The sequence below is a fragment of the Eumetopias jubatus genome, unplaced genomic scaffold (genome assembly GCF_037043125.1).
Source record: "Eumetopias jubatus isolate StellerSeaLion01/CBP00866 unplaced genomic scaffold, mEumJub1_p1.0 scaffold_3, whole genome shotgun sequence".
NCBI lineage: Eukaryota > Metazoa > Chordata > Mammalia > Carnivora > Otariidae > Eumetopias > Eumetopias jubatus.
In genome coordinates this window covers 101,835,876-101,857,788 of record NW_028274809.1, presented here as the reverse complement: position 1 = coordinate 101,857,788, position 21,913 = coordinate 101,835,876, and the positions used below count along the sequence as shown (strand labels likewise).

General features: G+C 36.3%; 1 protein-coding gene across 1 annotated transcript in view; it reads right to left on the bottom strand.

The window, feature by feature from the left end:
- PTPN4 (protein tyrosine phosphatase non-receptor type 4) overlaps positions 1-21,913 on the bottom strand; it is a 221,620-nt gene that overhangs the window by 174,155 nt on the left and 25,552 nt on the right. Inside the window, exon 2 of the mRNA XM_028101288.2 lies at positions 9,781-9,935. Coding sequence (XP_027957089.1) covers positions 9,781-9,918 — 138 coding nt within the window. The 5' untranslated portion in view covers positions 9,919-9,935. The remainder of the gene's footprint in view (positions 1-9,780; positions 9,936-21,913) is intronic.

The window sequence follows — 21,913 nt, the reverse complement described above, 5'->3', positions numbered from 1 at the left end:
AACTGAATATTGGACAAAGAACACAGCCAGCAAACATGTTAACTATTTCATATCAAAATCCACTATGATATAATGAGATACATTTTCACATTTTAAAACAATCAGGATTTTCAGTTCTTGTCATGAAGGAGTAGTAATGTTGGGATACCCTCCTGCTATAAACATCTATAAAAGCTGGACCAAATATACAAAAAATGAAAAAAACAAAAAAGCCTATTTGCAGGCCTTAGACAATAACCACCACAGCACTATGATCCTTGATAGAAGAGAAGCAGATAAATCAAATCCCATATTCACACTGGCTTTCTCCATAAGGCCATTTCCCAAATCATGGTGTAGAGAAAGAGAGCCCAAGGAGTGTAGCAGTCCCACTGGAAGAGAAGACCACAATTACTGCTTGGGACTGCTACGGTCACTGGATTGGGGGGGGGGGGGCAGATTATTAGAGAGGAAAGAGCCAAAAGAAAAAAAAAGTTACAAAAATCTATATAAAAATTCCCATCTGGGGGGCACCCGGATGGCACAGTCAGTTAAGTATCAGACTCGGTTTCAGCTCAGGACGTGATCTCAAGGTTGTGAGAGGGAGCCCCATGTTGGGCTCTGTGCAGAGCATGGAGTCTGCTTAGTTTCTCTCTCCCTCTCTCTCAAATAAATAAATGAATCTTAAAAAAAAAAAAAATCCCCTCTGGTTGTCATCTGCCTCCTAGGCTATACATGCACAGGGTTAGACTCCTAGAAGCCTAGAAGAGAACAGCTATTAGGAGGCTGTTAGCTAAACAAAGATTTCAGAGCTTGCACAGTTCTCAATAAATGAAGTGCAGACTAGTCAGAGGAGAGAGACCTTGATGAATACCACAGGTGTTTAGGTGAGACCCTAGATAATCCAAGCCCTAGGAATAAAAACCCAGTTGAAACAGACATACCTTAACAAAGCCTAAAACTAAACTTCAGAGAATCAAAGTGACCCACTGGCAATTTAACTGCCTGCCAGAATAAAAAGCAATTTTACTTAGAGGAAGATAACAATCCAGAGCTTCTATAACAGGGCTCAGCAAACCTTTCCAGTAAAGAGCCAGAAAGTAAATATTTTTACATTTTGAGGGTCACAGTCTCCACTGCACATTCTCTTAAAACAACCACCAAACCTTTAAAAAAGTAAAAACCATTCTTAGCTCATGGGCCACACAATAGCCACCAGGCTGGATTTGGCCCATGGGCCAGTCTGCTGTCCACTACTCCACATTACACTCACAATATCCATCATACAATGCAAAATTAGCAGATATGTGAAGGAGGAAAAGTGATAATCAAGAAACAAAACAGTCAACAAAAACAGACATAGGAGTGATCTACATATTGGTCTTATATAAGAGCTTTAAAATAACTACTACTACATATTAAAGACAACACAGTCAAAACACAGAAAATAGATTAAAATAGGATATATTTCATCACCAGAGAATCAGAGTCTGAAAATGATCACACAGATATTCTAGAACTGCAAAATATGTGAAATAGAGGAACTCCTTGAATAGGTTTAATAGCAGAATAAGCACAGGAAAAAAAAAACCCCACAGAATTAGCACATGCAAAGACAGATTAATAGCTATTCAAAGGACAGAAAAAAATTATAAGCAAAATAGAACATATGTTAGATGTGGGATGCAGTCAAACAATCTAATATATATATAACTAGCATACAGAAGGAAAGAAGAGAAAATAGGTCAGAAGCAGTATCTGAATCAGTGAAGGATGAGAATTTTTCAAATGTTCTAAGACACCAACCTACAGATTCAAGGAGGTCAGTAAATACCAAAAAGGATAAACACACACATACAAAACCATATATACCTGTATTACAGACAGGGGACTAAAAAAATCAAAGAAAGAGAAAAATCTTAAAATAAAGGAGGAAAGGACCTCTCTCTTGTCCTTCAGTAGAACACAGTAAAAATGAAAGATGACTTCTCAAGAGAAATATGAAAGCCAATGAAGTGGCATCTTCAAACTACCAAAGGAAAAACCTATCAACACAGAATTCTATACTCAGCAAAAACATCCCCCAGAACATGAGGAATAATAAAAGTTAAAAGGATCTGTCATAAACAGAACTTATTTAAAAAAATAATAAAAGAAGTTCTTTAGGATGAAGGAAGATGATTCTAGATGGAAGCATGGATATATAAGAAATGAGTAACTGCAGAGAGTATAGATATAAAGACAAATGTAACAGACCATTGATTGTTTAAAGCAATAAAACCAATGTCTTACAGGGTTTATAACATATGAGGAGGATGTTAAAATACATAATAATAGCAAAAAAGTAGGAGGCGGGTAAATGGATTTAAACTGTTTTAAGGTTTTTGTATTTGGGGGGGAACACGCTAGAAGTATTAAAGGTAGACTTTGCTAAGTAAAGACACATTTTGCAATTTCTAAGGTAATCGCTAAATGTCTGATATGAAAAAATTAACCCAAAAAAGCTAATAGAGGAAATACAATAGAAGCAAGAAATACTTACAGGGGCACAAAAGAATCTGTTTTTGTTTTGTTTTTGATGAGGGAAGTATTCAATGACTTAATCTTGTGGTAGTTCCACAGATATATACATGTGAAAACATTCATTGAGTTTTATACCGAAGATCTATGCACTGTACAATATATATCATGCATATGGTAACAACAACAACAACAAAAACCTATATATAAGTTCCAGGGCATATGAAGACTGATCTGCAGTACCTTTCTAAACAGAATCCAACATATCTCCCCAAAATTTAATGGTTTACAGCTACTTTCACAATTATTTTTTCCCATAATATATACTGGGTACTCAATAATTACTATCGTTAAATGCGTATATGAACAACCCACAATTTTATTTAATTTACTGTACAACTGCCAAGATAATAAATACCTGATTCTCAAAACTATAAACAATTGTTTTCTTTACTTTTTAAGAATAAACTGGCATTTTTACAATTTCTGTTTCAATGTATTTTTAATCAATATTGCCAGGAAACACACTAGGTGTTGGAAACAGTACAGAGACCCAGTACACAGATGATGAAAATATATATAAAGCAATTAGCATATTGCTATTTAATGGAATTTTAATTATAATATTCTTCTAAGAAAACCCCTGTAACTACAAAATAGATTAAATCTATTAAATCACAAGCAAGAGAAGAATCAACCATTCTAAATGTATGAGTCAGTCACATAAATAAGTACTTCACAAATATTTTATTCTTAGCATTCTATGCAAGGCAAATATTATTCTCCTTTAACAAATGAAGAATCTAAAACACTAACTTGTGTATAATCACAAAGCTAGTAAGTCTTCAAACTAAAGACTTACAAATTCATCACTGGATAACTGTCCAGGAATCTCTCAGTAGAAGTAAATGTCATTATCAGTAACAAATTTATACATGACAAATGTGATACAAGACCTAAGAACTATATGTATACCTCATGAAACATAGCAGGATTAAAGAAAAAAAAAACAAACAAGAAATAAGATAACCTTAACTGTGCATAATTATAAACCTGATTAATAAAGTTTTCTAGTGCTTAATATAATATAGTTTGGGGAAAAAAATTTAAAGAAAAGCTTTAAAGATCTATGACATCCTACAATGTTTGAATTTTCAAACACTATGGTAATTGGAAAATTATCACATATTTTTGCACTGAAGAAGACCAGCTGCATTTTAACATGTGATTTTACTAAAAAAAATCTTGGTAAATAGTAAATTCTCCTTCAGGGTAGACATTGTTGAAAATCAATCTTAGAGATGTCAAGGTTAAACAAGGCAGACTGGACACAAATGTTTGCTCAAGACACACTTAAGTAACAGTAAAGACAGTAATCAAAGTGAGTCTATACAAGTAACCATCTCTACACGACCATCTCTACACTCCCCTTCCAAATACCCATCACTCTAAGAACCAGAAATTTAAATTTCAGCTCATCTTTACTGAGCTGAAAACAGGGAAATCTACATAAGTGTAAGTCTACATACTCAAGAGTTGAGAGCTCTCCAGTCCCTTTCTCTCACTCAGTTCTATGAAGACCCAGCAAGGCTCCATAAACTCCAGGTAGATGACAGGAAGTTTTCTCTCCAGGGAAAAGAAATACTGAACTAACCAAATATTATTACATAACTATTTTGTTTATTGAAAAGATAACAGGAAGTATCTGTATATGGAGCAGGGAAAAGAAGTATAAGAGATCTAAAGTCTCATCCTTCAAAGTCAATACAGAATATGAACAACAAAAAAGGCAGAAAAAAACAGAAATAATATAAGCATGTTTCTTACAACCATAGTAACTAAATATGAGAGAAAAACTAAATGTGTTGAATGTGGTTTTTTCTAAGGCAGGAATCTGCTAGGTTTTGTTATAACATTTTAAAATCTATTTGGTGTTTTAAATTATATACATGAGGGGCGCCTGGGTGGCTCAGCTGGTTGAGTGCCCAACCCTTGGTTTTGGCTGAGGTCATGATCTCATGGGTCAGAGGATCAAGCCCTGCACTGGGAGTCAGTTGAAAGATTCTCTTCCTTTGCCCCTCCCCCCACTCACTCACTCCCTCTTTCTTCCTCTAAAATAAGTAAATTAAAAAAAAAATCTTGGGGTGCCTGGGTGGTACAGCTGGTTAAGCCTCCAACTCTTGGTTTTGGTTGGGGTCGTGATCTCAGGGTCGGTTGTGAGATTGAGCCCCGAGTCAGGCTCAGCATGGAGTCTGCTTAATATTCTCTCTCCCCCCCCCCCCCTCTTTGCTTGTGTGCTCTCTCTCTCTAAAATAAATAAATCTTTAAAAACTTTTTTTTGTTTTTAAAGATTTTATTTGACAGAGAGAGACACAGTGAGAGAAGGAACACAAGCAGGGGGAGTGGGGGAGGGAGAAGCAGGCTTCCCACAGAGCAGGGAGCCCGATGCGGGGCTCGATCCCAGATCATGACCTGAGCCGAAGGCAGACGCTTAATGACTGAGCCACCCAGGCACCCCAATCTTTAAAAAAATCTTAAATTGTATACATGAATAAACCAATATATGTAAAACAAAACACTTCTGAGGGAATTTGAGTGACATGTAAATGAGAGTATTTTTAAAGGAACTAACATATCAAATTTAAGTAGGGCTGGAAAATGACACTTAATAAAATAGTTAAAATGTTGACAAGAAGTGCTAACAGACGTTCTCTCTCTCTCTCTCTCTCTCTCTCTCACACACACACACACACACACACACACACACATTCTCCTGGCTCTGTAATTGCTTTGGTAAGTAACCTAATGACTCTAAACTTATTTTCTCACATATACAATATGTAAAGTCAATGGAACAATAATCAGGGGAAAAAATATCCCTAAAATTCTATCCTCCTTTACAAATATATGACTATAGAGTGATTACAAATAAGTAATGGTGCCTGGGTGGCTCAGTCGGTTGGGCGTCCGACTCTTGATTTCAACTCAGGTCATGATCTCAGGGTCATTAAGATCCTGGGCTGGGCGTGGAGCCTGCTTAAGATTCTCTCTCAGGGCACCTGGGTGGCTCAGTCAGTTGGGCATCAGACTCTTGATTTGGGCTCAGGTCCTGATCTCGGGGTCATAAGATCAGGCCTGTTTTGGGCTCCACCCTGGGCATGAAGCCTGCTTGGAATTCTCTCTCCCTCTCCCTCTGCCCCGACCTCCTCACTCATGCTTGCTCTCTCTCCCTAAAACAAAACAAAACAAAAACAAGTAAGTACATTTAGCTAAATTCACCATCCTTATACTCTTAGTTTCCCACCTCAATCCATATCCACCTGCTAACCCTACCTTTGTAACTTGGTTTATACTACTAAATAATAATAATAAATGTTAACATATTATTTAACAGACAAAAAAAGTATAAGGTTCAGCCAATTAAATATTCATCAACCCAAATTATCACGTAACTAAAATATGTATTAATTGAATTTCACCTTATTTCAAGAGAAAACAAAATCTATGATTTATGGTATCTTTTGTTAACAACTGAGGTACTGGTATCATTAAAAAATTATCAGGGGGCGCCTGGGTGGCTCAGTTGGTTAAGCGACTGCCTTCAGCTCAGGTCATGATCCTGGAGTCCCGGGATCAAGTCCCGCATCGGGCTCCCTGCTCGGCAGGGAGTCTGCTTCTCCCTCTGACCCTCCCCTCTCTTATGTGCTCTCTCTCTCTCTCTCATTCTTTCTCTCAAATAAATAAATAAAATCTTTGAAAAAAAAAATTATCAGTTTTTCTTAAGTACATAAAAATAGGTAACAAAGAAAACACTTTAGAGAACAGCTTTAGTACTTTTAAGATAATTTTATTTCCAAAAAGTAAACTGAGGGAGGAGCCCCTGGCAAGTTCAATTGGTAGAGCATGTGACTTGATCTCAGGGTCTTGAGTTCAAGCCCCATGTTAGGCATGGAGTCTACCTAACATAAAAATTTTTAAAAAATTAAAAAAGTAAACTGAGGGAAAATTCAATGTGGACAAAAATAAAAGCCAAAAAAAAGAAAGAAAAGAAATTCCTGAATGCATAAGCTTTGTTCCCTGTCTCTATAAACAGCGTTATCTATGAAGCACCTTAAAATTGTACACTGAGGGGCGCCTGGGTGGCTCAGCTGGTTAAGCGTCTACCTCTGGCTCAGGTCATGATCCCAGGGTCCTGGGACTGAGTCCCGCATCGGGCTCCCTGCTCAATGGAGAGCCTGCTTCTCCCTCTCCCTCTGCTGCTCTCCCTGCTTGTGCTCTCTCACTCTGTCAAATAAATAAAATCTTAAAAAAAAAAAAAAAGGAACTGTACACTGAATAATGTGTGCTGAATAAATTTCCCTTCCACTGATCCTGAGTATGACCTTGTGATAGCACTGACAAACAGAATGTGATGGAAGTGGTATTATATGACTTCCAAAGCCAGATCACAAAAGGCAATATGGCTACAGCCTGGCTCCCACTCTCTCTATGGATGCTCACCTTTGGAATACAGCCATTGTGCTGTGAAGAAGCCCAGGGCACATAAACAGATCATATAGGTGTTTAAGCCTCAGCTAAGGTCTCAGATAATAGTCATATGAGTGAATAAACCTTCAAATGATTCTAGCCTCCAGCCCTTGAGTCTTCTAGCTGAGATATTTAATGGAAACATGTTTTTAGTGATTGACAATTAACTCAAGGACATGAGAGAAAAAAACACACTCCATAGGCTGGCTACAGTAAAATAAATGGTTGTGCCAAAACCACAGTGAAAACAGAACTTCAAACTGAAGCAATGCTAATAGGCTTATCTCAATCCTGTGTCTACAACAGAGAAAGAAAAAAAGGAACTAATGAGGTTATATCAACTCCTTTATTACATCACTTTCTCCCAGGAAAATATTATAGAAAAGGTTTTGATGAGATGAATACCAGATGGAAAAAAAGCAGACTTTGGCAACAATAAACATTTCATTTCTGGTACAGAAATCTTTCAGGGAAGGGAATGATTCCAAAAGCTAAGATGTTACAAATCACTGCATGGTAATCTCCAGAGGAAACTGAGCAGTTCTCCTTCCCAGTGAAGAGAGAGATGCTGGTGAAACTAGGAGCTGCCCACAGTGGGTACTTCTGATACTTAATGGTACTTAGTGGACACAGAGAATACCAGAGATGCGAACTCCCCTCTTAATGTGAAGGCTAGATTACATAATGCTATACAGATTGTAAATGGCATAACCAGAGAGCCATACACAGATTAAAATATGCAGCATCTACACAAAAGTACAAAGCAACTCGGACATTCTGAATGACTTGGGTCCAAAAACCGAGAGGAATAAATACACTACTTATCCAACAGTCAATTTCTCATACTGTTCCTCTTAAGTTTGTTGATGACCTGAAGTAATGGTAGAGAAAGTTTCTAGTATCATATAATATTTATCATTCTAGTAGTAATGCACTCAATTGTATTAGAACTGATATTTAAATATATATAATAAATAAAAACCCATAAATATATTAAATGTCTCTCTAAAAGAGCAATTCATACACTGTTTACTATATTGAAAAATACAACATTCCATTATTAACTAAAGTGCCCAACAGAAAATATCTTGCTAGATGGGAAACACAGCAAATCCGTCCGAAATATTTTAAAAAAATACAAAACTGTAAGTTAAAATGAAAAGTAAATAATAACTAGTATTAAGAATTATTAAACCCCCCAAAAGAATTTTAATGAGTCAAAAACAGGAAAAGGGGCTTATTTTCTTGTATCAATTCCTAAAACATGAGTTTCCATTAACTAAAAATTTTTTATGAAGAATTCTCTTCACTGAGTATTATCCCTTGTTAACAACCTACATTACCTATCTATTAACAGATGACAGAATACAAAAAAAAAAAATTAAAGCTTAACATTTTGGAAAAGCACATTAGTTGGGTATGTCAGATAATACCCTTAAAGGTACTACTCTGCAGTCCCTTTTCCAATGTGAAATGGCCTGGAGTTTCAGTAAAAAAAAATAAATTAGCAATCGTGTTATATGGTAATACAGAAAATTTTAAGCTTAAGAAACTGGTAAAAGAAAGATTAATATTTTATTTTCCCCAACTTTACTGACATATAATTGACATATGACATTGTGTAAGTTTAAGGTGTACAACAAGGGTGTGTTCCTTGTCTTGGAATGTTCACAGTTATGTTACTGACGAGCCCAAAGTAGAAAAAAATCCAAATATACACCAATAGTAAACTGGACAAGTAAATGGAGACAAAAAAATGATTAAGTAAATTGTGGTGTATTCATACACTAGAGTACTATACAGCAATGAAAATGAACGAACAACTATTAGCATACCACAGGGTGAAACTCCCAATAATGTTAAGCAAATAAAGATAGATACAAATAGGATGAACAAATATTTGTTGAATAAATATTTCAGACAAGACTCAGATAAGATCAGGACTATCCTTTATCTTTGTTTAGCAAGTTTTATTCACAGACAATACAAGAAAGATTACAAACAAGATGTATAAATTATTTAGGAGAACAAATTCCTTTCAAGCACCTCAAGCACATTTATAAAAACCACCCACATATATTGATCTGCTCCACTAATCATAATGCACTGTTCATCTGTCAACTTCTTGAAAGATCCAATTTATTTTTATTTATTTATCTATTTTAATTTAAGTCTCTCTCTCTTTTTTTAAGATTTTATTTATTTATTTGACAGAGAAAGAGATAGCAAGAGCAGGAACACAAGCAGGGGGAGTGGGAGAGGGAGAAGCAGGCCTCCCGTCAATCAGGGAGCCCGATGAGGGGCTCAATCCCAGGACCCTAGGATCATGACTTGAGCCAAAGGCAGACACCTAACAACTGAGCTACCCAAACACCCCCTGAAAGACCCAGTTTATTTTTTTATTTATTTATTTTTAAGATTTTATTTATTTATTTGAGAGAGAGAGAGAGCATGAGAGGGGGGAGGGTCAGAGGGAGAAGCAGACTCCCCGCTGAGCAGGTAGTCCGATGTAGGACTCGATCCCGGGACTCCAGGATCATGACCTGAGCCGAAGGCAGTTGCTTAACCAACTGAGCCACCCAGGCGCCCTGAAAGACCCAGTTTAAATGAGAACTTATACTAGAAGCTTAAAAACCCATACTAAAAAGACTTTCTTCATTGAATAAGGCTTTTCAAACTGTACTACAATTATAGTTTTAAAATATAATCTAAACTCAGAAATTATTAAAAGAAAAAAAGACATAAAATACTTACATTAACTTTGAAAGCTTGTACAGTGTTATCCAGAAGAAGGATGTTGCAAACCACCTCCGTATGCTGTCTGTCTCGGGCCAACTCTGATGCTCGTACATTGTAGGTTCTGCCAGCAGGCAATCGGAAACGCGAGGTCATTACTGTCCACACTCGGTCTAAGTTGAAAAAAAATTCACTAAATAAAAAAACAGTTGAAGATACTTAGCAGTTTAAAACACCAAGGTTATTATATAATCTTCAACTAACACAAGTAAAAAGCAGTTATAACTTTTGAAACACCAATAAAAATTGTAGCTATAAAAAAAAGATACTGTATATAATTTATCATTTAAACTAAAATTCAAACTGCCTGGAAGAGCTTTATTTTGAACTGTTCCACTGAGAAGAAAATACACAAATTGTTCAGGAAGTCATAATCCAATTCAAAATATATAAATTTGGAAATAGCCAAAAAAGGGGTAGGAGAATATGCTACCTTAGAAAGTTGGACATTACTCACTGATGCAAATATTTAAAAACACTGTAGAACAGCAACAGGAGGGAAGACTATTTACCTCTAAAGGACCCTTACTTTTACTAAACTTAAGATATGGGGGAAACATGGAAGCTTGTTCAATTTTTTTAAATACAATAATACTCTTTAACTATCCTCAAATTTAAACTAATTCTAATAGGATTATTCTTATTATTCTCAAGAAAACAAAAACAAAATAGAAAACATAAGGCTACAGATCTTTGCTTCTCAATTTTTAACCTAAGAGGGAAAAAATGACATTGCCTATAAAATCTGAACAGATAATACACTGATATCAGCAATACTTGGAAGTTAAAAGGCAATGAATAGGGGGGATAGGGAGGGGGGTAAAGGCAATGAAGATGTAGCTTTGAAGTTCTGAAAATTATATGAAACACAGAATTACATACCAAAAAAATTAGAATTCATATGGGAGAATAAAGGTAAAGATATTTTCAGACACTCAAGGATTCAAAGTTTAAAATCCACAAAACTTCCCTCTTAAAGACACTTAAAGAGAGGAAATAAAATATATTAGAAACACAAGTATACAGAATTTTTAAATAAGTAGTAAGAAATTTGAATAATGAGTAAGCAAAAAATAATAAAAAGAAACACCAGTTCAAATCAGTGGTATTCAATAACTGCAGGTGACATCACAGACTGTTCGTCAAAAGGATTAAAGCTAAAAGTAAAAGTCAGTGCTACACAAGTATGAGAATTGTATAAGGAAAACAGCTTTAGCAGTTGACAAAGAGGGGCTAGCCAAGTAAGATTCACCAATTAAAAGACAGGGATCGGTGGTTTCTGGTTCCACATGTTAAGAGTTTGCAAGTCTCCACTCCACTTTAACAAGTAAAAAGTAGAACAGACTGGAAAATCACCAAGGCTGCTTGGATTCATGAGAGGGAGAAGACACAGGGCAAACCGCTGCCCCCAAGACTGAAGAGACAGGCAAATACATAGGGTCTCAAAGGAGAGATTCACAAACAGAAACCATCAGGGGAGCCAGTACACGATTAGGAAAATCTGAACTGTAACTGGCGAACTGCAGGAGGCTCAATGTGGACAATGCTGAAAGTTAAAAACTCCAGGGGGCCCAGTCCTAGTAGGACTCCCACAATATTCTGAGGTTGAATTCAGGAATCCAACTAGATTCCCACAGTAAATATGGAGAAAAGTAGCCTTAAGCTTTCCGCCGGGGATGGACATACATAATACACACACACACACACAAAGACAATTACTAAATACACCAGAGCACCCTGTTCTTCTTAATAACACCTGTCCTTAGGAGAAATCAGTTAACCAGAACCTAAGTGACCTGGGGCAAAGAAAATACTCAACTCCAACTGACTCTAGCCTTCCAGTGGGAGAATGGAAATAACCAACTCCAGACCACTTTAGCCACTCTGTCCCATCTAAAAGGGGGAAAAAAACCTGAGAAACCCTGTGACATTCATAGTCCAGAGGCATTGGTTCACTAAAATATTGAGGCTTAACCAGAGGATTACAGAATGCTTTTCCTCCCTACACTACTAAAGGGCTATTTACATCAGTTCCTCTTAACACAACATCATGCCTGCCTATCAAGAAAAATTTATAGCAGTGCCTGGCCTACTGTCAGTAGAGCATGAGACTCTTGATCTCGGCGTTGTAAGTTCGAGCCCCACATTGGGTGTAAAGGTTACTTAAAAATAAAATCTTAAAAAAAAAATTAGAAGGCATACTAAAAAAGGCAAAAAAGCACAATTTGAAAGGAAAAAGCAAGCATCAGAACCAGACATGAAAGGGATGTTGGAATTATCACACACAGAATTTAAAACAACTATGATCAATATGCTAAAGCTCTAATGGATATTGTAGACAGCATGCAGGAACAGATGGGCAATGTGAGCACAGAAATGGAAATCTTGAGAAAGAACCAAAAAGAAATGTTATAGGTAAAGAACACTGTAAGACATATGAAGAATGCTTTCTGATAGACATGTATTGGGCACAACAGAGGAAAGAATCTCTGAGCTAGAGGATATATCAAAAGAATCATCAAAAAGCAAAAGCAAAAGGAACAAAGACTGAAAAAAACAAAAAACAAAAAAACCAGAACACCTAAACTCTGTGGGACAAAAAAAGGTGTAACACAGATATATGAAAAGAATAGAGGGGAAGAAAAGAAAACATATTTGAAACAATCAATAATGACTGAGAGTTTCCCCAAATTAATGTCAGACATCAAACCACAGATCCAAAAAGCTCCAAGAACACCAAGAAGGAAAAATGTCAAAAAAACCACCTATACCTAAACATATCACTTTAAAACTACAAATCAAAGATTTAAAAATCCTGAAAGAAGTCAGAGGAAAAAAACAGCTTACTTATTGAGGAGCAAATATAAAAATAGATCTGACTACTTAAGCATGCAAACAAGAAGAAACTAAAGTGAGATATTTAAAATGTTGTGGGGAAAAAACCCCTCAAGACCTAGAATTCTATATCCTACAAATCGTCTTTCAAAAGAGAAAGAAATAAACAGTTTCTCAGACAAAAAAAGAGGGGAAGGATTTGTTGCCAGTGGACCAGCCTTGTAAGATTATTTTAGAAGTTCTTTAGAGGTAAGTAAAATAATAGACGTCAAAACTCAAATCTACATAAAGAAAAGTATCAAAAAAGGAATAGACATGATGTGATGAGCACTGGGTGTTATATGTAACTAATGAACCATTGAACACTACACACCTTAAACTATGATGTACTACATGTTGACTAACTGAACTTAATAAAAAAAAATGTTAAAAAGAAGGAATAGGTGAACGTTATTTTAAAACTTTTATTTTTCTTATCCTTAACTAATCAAACAGGTAACACAGTACGATACCCTCTACTTCAGTGTGGGAAAGACTTAAGAAATTTGATGAGATTTTTCCTTCCACAATTAGGTGAAGGGTGAGGATTTTGCAGATGTGATTAAAGTCCCAAGTCAACTGAGTAAATCAAAATAAAGAGTACCCTTGGTGGGCCTGACTTAGGTGGAAGCCCTTAAAAAATTGGGAACTTCCTGAAGTAAAAGAAATTCTACTGCTGGCTTTAAAGACATGGTCTGCCACGTTGTGAAATGACCTGTGAAAGGGGCCTCTAGGAGCTGACAGCCAGCAAAAAACTGAAGACCTCAGCCCGACATTTGATTGTATTCATCAACAATCACATGAGCTTGGAAAAGAACCCAGGCTCCCAAAGTTCAGTCAACATCTAGACTGCAACTATGTGAAATGCAACCAAGCTGCGTCCATCCTCCTGACCCACAGAAAGTGGAGGAAAATAAATGTGTTGTTTTAAACTGCCAAATTTGAGGTTATTCATTACACATCAACAGAAAACTAATACACGTTTCACAATGGTACTACTCAATCAAAAAATATTCACCAGAGATAGAAAATATGAAACAATGAGGCACCTGGGTTAAGTGTCTGACTCTTGATCTCAGCTCAGGTCTTGATCTCAGGGTCATGAGTTCAAGCCCTGCACTGTGGAGCTTACTTAAAAAAAAAAAAAAAAAGCAAAAAATAGAAAGAACCTTCAAATAGAACTACTACAAAGACTATAAACTTACTGATTAAAAGCATCAAAAATATAAATGGATTCTCTCTAATACAAAGACTTACTGTAAAGCCAAAAAGAAAAAAGAAAACACGAAGCAACACACACACAATCATCTCTTTGTGCATGTTCCACTCTTGCTTCTAATGGATATATGTATTTCTCTTCTCCCCAACCCTGCCTTCCCTTCACCTGGGGTGAGTGGTCCAGACAAAGAAAGTGGGCAAAGACCTAAGAAATTCATAAGTAACAGCAGAATCAGCAAATTAGTTTTAACAGTAGGGGGAGCTACCAAAAAAAGAACACTGGTTGATGTTACAAAGATATCCCAATGTCAAAGAGTGGTACAGGAATGACAAGATACCAAAGATATTCTACCAAAATCAGTCTTCCCCATTTACTGGCACATTTACTTTTGACACTTGCACTTGAACCTAGATTAATGGTTTTAACTGAAATTTTTTTTCTTTTTTTTTGTTTCAATGAAATTTCTGTGTAACTCACCCAGATACTTTCATATGAGATTCTTCCATAGTCTTGAAAATTATCTACCTTAACGATACATACCACTTGACAAATGGCACAATTATGCCAGTGACAACCTAACTGCCCATAAGTGATAAGAAATAAGATAACAATAAGCCAAATAAGTCTAGTCAGAATTTCCATTACATCTTGAAAACACACTCCTGAAAGGTTATGAGCATCTTAATATATGACATCTGGCTGGCAGATAAGTGTCTGCTTTTCTCAGAAGAGACACCTTTTCCTAGAGCACTTCAAACTTCTTCTATTCACTTACAAGAGCAAAATGTTCTTTTAGAGATGCTAAGAGAACATAACTGTTTGAAGTCCCAGCTGAGCAAAATATCAAATATTTCTAGGGGGCTCTTCTGATCATCCTCCATGCTACATAGAAACTTCCAAAAAGTCATTGAAGGAGACTATATGAACAAAGAAAGAATATCCATTTTTAAAAACTCTTTAATTACTTTTCTCCTTGATGACTACTCAACATAGTCTAGTTTATGTTATCTCACACAACTCTCTAATTGCTTTCTAAGGACAGCTTTATTTATTTATCATCCTTTTTTTAAAGTTTATTTATTTATGTATGTAATCTCTACAGCCAACATGGGACTCGAACTCACAATTCCAAGATCAAGAGTCACATGCTCTTCTTACTGAGCCAGCCAGCTGCCCTTTATGCTTTAAATATTATAATTTTATTGTGAATATTATTTACAAAGTGAAGTGCAAACAGCACTTTTCAATATTTTGAAAATTAATTATTAACATTAAGCAAATACTCTATTGGGTATTACTTCCATGTCTGGCAAAAACAAACAAACAGAACACTCAGTACCCTTTCCACAGATATGTAGTTATTTAGAAAACTGAGTCACATGTTTTTAGGGACTACCCAAATCTACTCTTGGACAGCATACTTAGATAAACATATCCTGAAAGTAACCCATCTACTGGTTCCATGTTTAAACAGGTTTAGTAGATTATAAGTAAGGTTAAAAGCCACTGTTCTTTACAGACCAGAGAAACCTAAACGTGGCTACCCTAGGTAGGAAATATTCAAACAAAAAGCACTCATAATAAGACAGTAGATAATTACAATTAACATATGCAAATGTTCTTGGAATAAATGTACCTACCCTCTATCCTCACAATCTCATATTCCTTATATTTATGTTCATGAATAAAATTTTTTTCAGATTTATATGTTTTAATTTTTTATTTTTAAAGACTTTTTATTTATTTTAGAGAGAGCGAGCGAGCACACAAATGGAGGGAGGGACGGGAGAGAGAGGGAGAGAATCTCAAGCAGACTCCCCACACAGCACACAGCCCACCTTGGGGCTCAATCTCACAACCTTGAGAACACGATCTGAGCAGAAATCAAGTCAGAAGCTTAACCAACTGAGCCACCCAGGCGCCTTTTTAAACTGCACAACAAAGCTTTATATACAACCTCAAGTAGCTATTAATACCAAAATGTTCTTCTCAACCTCAAGTCACTAACAATAATGGGCAGAAAGTATTTAAGATAACGTTAACTAGGGCGCCTGGGTGGCTCAGTCGTTAAGCGTCTGCCTTCGGCTCAGGTCATGATCCCGGGGTCCTGGGATCGAGTCCCGCATCAGGCTCCCTGCTCCTTGGGAGCCTGCTTCTCCCTCTGCCTCTCTCTCTCTCTCTCTCTCTGTCATGAATAAATAAATAAAATCTTTAAAAAAAAAAGATAACGTTAACTAACTTTAAAAAGATAAATCTGCATTGCTAAGACCAACTACAGAAATGCACTACCTATTCTAAATATTCAACACTCTTAAATGTGGATTGTCACAAGATGTTGGCCTCCCATAACTTACAATAAAACCTTACTAGTTTACACACTACTAATTAAGAGCTTTAAATAACTTTATTTGATTATTTGATGTTATGCTCTAACCTTTGAGAAAAAATTCAATAGTAATCTTTAAATTTTTAAAAATATTTCTTGAAGAGAACAGACATTTCTTCAAAGAAGACATATAAATGGCCAACAGACACATGAAAAGATGCTCATCATCACTTTATCATAAAGGAAATGCAAATCAAAACTACAATGAGATATCACCACACATCTGTCAGAGTGGTTAAGATCAACAACACAAGAAACAACAGGTATTGGTGAGAATGTGGAGAAAAAGGAACACTCATACACTGTTAGTGGCAATGCAAACTGTTGTAGCCACTGTGGAAAACAGTATGGAGGTTCCTCAAAAAGTTAAAAATACAACTGGCCTACAATCCAGCAATCACACTACTGGGTATTTACCCAAAGAATAGAAAAACACTAATTCAAAGGGATATATGCACCCTTATGCTTATAGGAGCATTACTTACACTAGCCAAATTATGGAAGTAGCTCAGGTGTCCACAGATTGACAAATGGATGAAGAAGAGGTAACACACATACACACACACACACACACATACACACACACACACACATACACACACACTGGAATATTATTCAGCCATAAAAAAATGAAATCTTGCCATTTGCAACAACATAGATGAAGCTAGAGAGTATAATCCTAAGCAAAATAAATCAGAGAAAAGACAAATAGTATATGATTTCACTCATATGTGGAATTTAAGAAACAAAACAAATGAGCAAAGGGAAAAAAAGAGAAAGACAAATCAAGAAACAGACTCTTAATTACAGAGAACAAAGTGATGATTATCAAAGGGGAGTTAGGTGAGATGGGGGAAATAGGTGATGGGAATTAAGGAGTGCACTTCCTGTGATGAGCACTGGGTGATGTATGGAATTGTTAAATCACTATTTTGTACACCTAAAACTAATATACACTGTATGTTAACTAACTGGAATTAAAATAAAAACTTAATAAAAAATATTTCTTGAAGGAAAAAAAAAACCTTAAAAGAATAGACTGAGTTTTATAGTCATGTACCCGAAAAATATCCTTCCCATTAAAAAACGTTAGGAATAATTTTTTTAAAATAAACTATTTTATTTTTTTAAAGTAATTTCTCTGCCCAATGTGGGGCTCAAACGCCCAACCTGAGATCAAGAGTTGCATGTTCTACCAACTGTGTGTGCCACCCAAGCACCCCCGAAATAATTTCTAAGCAGATTACCAGTAGATTCAGTCATATGTTCATTCAATCATTCAGCAAATATTTGTTAAATTGTGCCAGGCACTGATGTAGGCCCTTGGCATACATCAATGGGGGGGAAATCACAAATCCTTACTCTTATAGAACTCATTCTAGCATAAAATATTTTATTTGTGTAGCCCTCCTGCAAGCATCCTTCATAAGAAGCCATAAATGCCAAGTAGGCAGAGACTGGCTCTAACATAATTAACATTCTATTTCCCTCCATAACCTTCAATCCCATGTCTTACAGAATGCTGGGCAGTGAATAAGTATTCCTTAAAGTGACCAAATGAAAAGTGTAAGAAATTAATTATATATTCTGGGCTATTCTGATTTTGTACATCTTAGAATCTTAGGTCTGAAATACTTAACTTAGAATCTCAACACTGTTCCCACTATTCAGTTTCCTTAGTATTGAGTTACTTTCTTGGGTGACTTAAAGACTTCAGACCTAAAGCACAAATGAACTGTCTAATGAACTCTTGAGACTTCTCCATAAAATGGTATCTTCAGGTACAAGATTTAGTTACTAATATACTAAATATATTCACACTTCTTTCCACATTTACTTTCATTTCATAAAGCAATAATTCTGTTTGATTTTTGGAGAATTTTATTACTTGAAAATTCTAACTTTGTGGAAAAAAAAATACGCTACCTTCCATGATGTTTTAGAAACAAAAGTTCAAACAAAATTCTCCATTATAGCTTTCCTTTTTCATCTGAGAAGTGTTTCAGTAAAATTGATATACATGTATACATAACTGCTTTCAGGGGAAACGAGGCCATCTCTTAAAAAAAAAAAAAAAAAAGATTATGGGGGGCGCCTGGGTGGCTCAGTCGTTAAGCATCTGCCTTCGGCTCAGGTCATGGTCCCAGGGTCCTGGGATCGAGCCCCACTCGGGATCCCTGCTCAGCGTGAAGTCTGCTTCTCTCTCTCCCACTCCCCAGCTTGTGTTCCCTCTCTCGCTGTCTCTCTCTGTCAGAAATAAATAAATAAAATAAATAAAATCTTTAAAAAATAATAATAAAATAAAAAAAGATTATGATCTACAAAAATGTTGTCTTTTATACCAAATGCACTAATACAAATTTAAACATTCTGAAAGACCTAAAATTATGATAAATCTTTTTATGTCTACACACATTAAAAATCTGTACATATTAAGTCAAAAAGACTTGAATATATATGGTGATATTCAAGCTATAAAAACTATGGACACATATAGTTAAGAGACAGAAAAAGCACTTGGGCATATTCACATAATGATTAGTAAATTAAAACTGTGGGATAAAATTGTTTTCTATTTAGAATTCTATTAATTTTTTTTAAAGATTTTATTTATTTGACAGAGACACAGTGAGAGAGGGAAAACAATGTTTTCTGTTTAGCAAAAGTAAACACGTTCTTTCTGACTTTTAACTTCAAAGGACAAAATGGCAAACAGTTTATTTTTCCATCATCATAAATATAGATCAAAGAGTTTAGGCTGTCACAGAAAGAGACAAATGACATGGCTCAGCAGTAGCTAGAAAGTAACAAGAGGGGCGCCTGGGTGGCTCAGTTGGATAAGCGACTGCCTTCGGCTCAGGTCATGATCCTGGAGTCCTGGGATCGAGTCCCGCATCGGGCTCCCTACAGGGAGTCTGCTTCTCCCTCTGACCCTTCTCCCTCTCATGCTCTCTCTCATTCTCTCTCTCTCAAATAAATAAATAAAATCTTTAAAAAAAATTTAAAAAAAAGAAAGTAACAAGAAAGATGAAATGGGTGGTAGAGAATCAAAGGAAGGGACAAACAAATCTTCCTTGACCTGATAAAGGACATCTGTGGAAAACACAGTTAACATCATACTTAACACTGAAAAATGGAATGCTTTGTGGCTAAAATCAGGAACAAAACAAGGATATCTGGGGTGCCTGGGTGGCTCAGTCAGTTAAGCGGTGGCCTTCAGCTCAGGTCGCGATCTCAGGGTCCTGGGATCGAGCCCCTCATGGGCTACCTACTTGGCATGCAGTCTGCTTCTCTCTCTCCCTCTGCCCCTCCCCGTGCTCCTATGTTCGCTCCCTTCCCCCAACTCTCTCAAATAAATAAATATTTTTTAAAATTTAAAAACAAAAACAAGGATATCTATCAGCTCTCATCACTGCTATTCAGAATTGTACTGGAGGTGTGAGCCAGAGCAACTAGGCAAAAAAAAAGAAATACAAGTCACAGATTAGAAGGGAAGAAGGAAAACTATCAATATTTGCAGATGACTGAACCTTCTACATAGAGAATCTGAAGAAATCTACAAAAAAAGCTGCTAGAACTAATAAGTGAGTTTATAGCAAAGCAAAATGTAACATCAATATATAAAAATTAATTGTATTTCCACAAACTAGCAACAACCAAAAATTATAATTTAAAAACAATATTATTTATAATAGCACTGAAACTGAAAACTTCAAAACACTGCTGAAAGAAATTAAAGAAGAAAATAGTGAAGAGATATGCTGTGTTCACAGGTTAGATGATCTGTAGATTCAAGGCAATCTCAATAAAAATCACAGCAAGCTTGCTTGTAGAAACTGACAAACGAACTCTACAATTTATATGAAAATGAGAGACTTGAATAGAAAATGAAAAGATTTGAATTTAAAATAGTTGAGAGGCACCTGGGTGTCTCAGTCGGTTAAGTGTCTGATTCTTGGTTTCGGCTCAGGTCACGATCTCAGGGTCATGAGATCAAGCCCAGCATCAGTTTCCACACTCAGTGAGGCTTGAGATTCTCTCTCTCACTCTACTTCTGCCCCTTCCCCCTAAAAGCACATACGCACACTCCCCAAAATAAATAAATCTTTTTAAAAAAAAGGTGAAAACAACTTTGAAAAGAAACACAAAATGGGAAACTAAATCTACTGATTTTAAGACTCATTATAACCTCCAGAAACCAAGACACTGTACTGGGATCAAGATAAAAAGAGGAATGAAACAAAATAGAGTACAGAATAAGACCCACACATATATGGACAACTAAATTTTGACAAAGATATACAGGCACACATCATTTTATTGTGCTTGGCAGTTACCGAGTTTTTACAAATTGAAGGTTTGTGGCAATCCTGCATCCAGCAAGTTTATGGTACCACTCTTCTAACAGCATTTGCTCACTTCATGTCTCTCTGTCACATTTGGTTAATTCTTTCAATATTTCACATTTTTCTTTATTATTATATTTGTTGTAATGATCTGTAAGAAGTAATTACAACTCATTGAAAGCTCAGTAATTACAACTCCCAGCATTTTTTAGCAATGAAGTATTTTTTTTAAAGATTTTATTTATTTGACAGAGAGAGACACAGTGAGAGAGGGAACACAAGCAGGGGGAATGGGAGAGGGAGAAGCAGGCTTCCCGCTGAGCAGGGAGCCTGATGCGGGGCTCAATCCCAGGACCCTGGGACTATGACCTGAGCCAAAGGCAGACACTTAACAATTGAGCCACCCAGGCGCACCTAATTATGTGGTTTTTAAAAATATTTTATTTATGAGAGAGAGAGAGAATTCAAGCAGAGGGAGGGGCGGAGAGAGAATGAGGGAGAAGCAGACTTCCTGCTGAGCAGGGAGCCCGACGTGGGGCTTGATCCCAGGAGTCTGGGATCACGACCTCGGCCGAAGGCAGATACTTAGCCACCCAGGCACCCCAAGATTTTTTTTTTTTTTTTAGAAATAATGTTACTGTACACTTAATAGACCACAGCATAGTGCAAACATAATTTTAATATGCACTAGGAAACCAAAAAATTCATTTGATTTGCTTTATTGCAATATTTGCTTTACTGTGGTGGTCTGGAATGGAACCCACAATATCTCTGAGGTATGCCTGCAAAAATTCCTTAGACAAAGGCTAGTCATTTCAAAAGATGGCTGAAAATATGCAAAAAAAAAATGCACATCAATCCATACCTTGTACTGTAGGCAAAAATTAACTCAAAATGGATCAAAGATCTCTACAGAACCAAACACAAAAATTCTTAAGAAAGCATAGGAGAAATCCTTGGTGGCCTTAGGATGGGCAAATACTTTTTTTTTTTAAGATTTTATTTATTTATTTGACAGAGAGAGACAGCGAGAGAGGGAACACAAGCAGGGGGAGTGGGAGAGGGAGAAGCAGGCTTCCCACCGAGCAGGGAGCCCGATGTGGGGCTCGAGCCCAGGATCCTGGGATCATGACCTGAGCCGAAGGCAGCCGCAACAACTGAGCCACCCAGACGCCCCTGGGCAAATATTTCTTAGAAAAACCACCATAAGCATGACTTTTAAAAGAATAAATTGATATTTTCTAATTCATCAAAATTAAAACATCT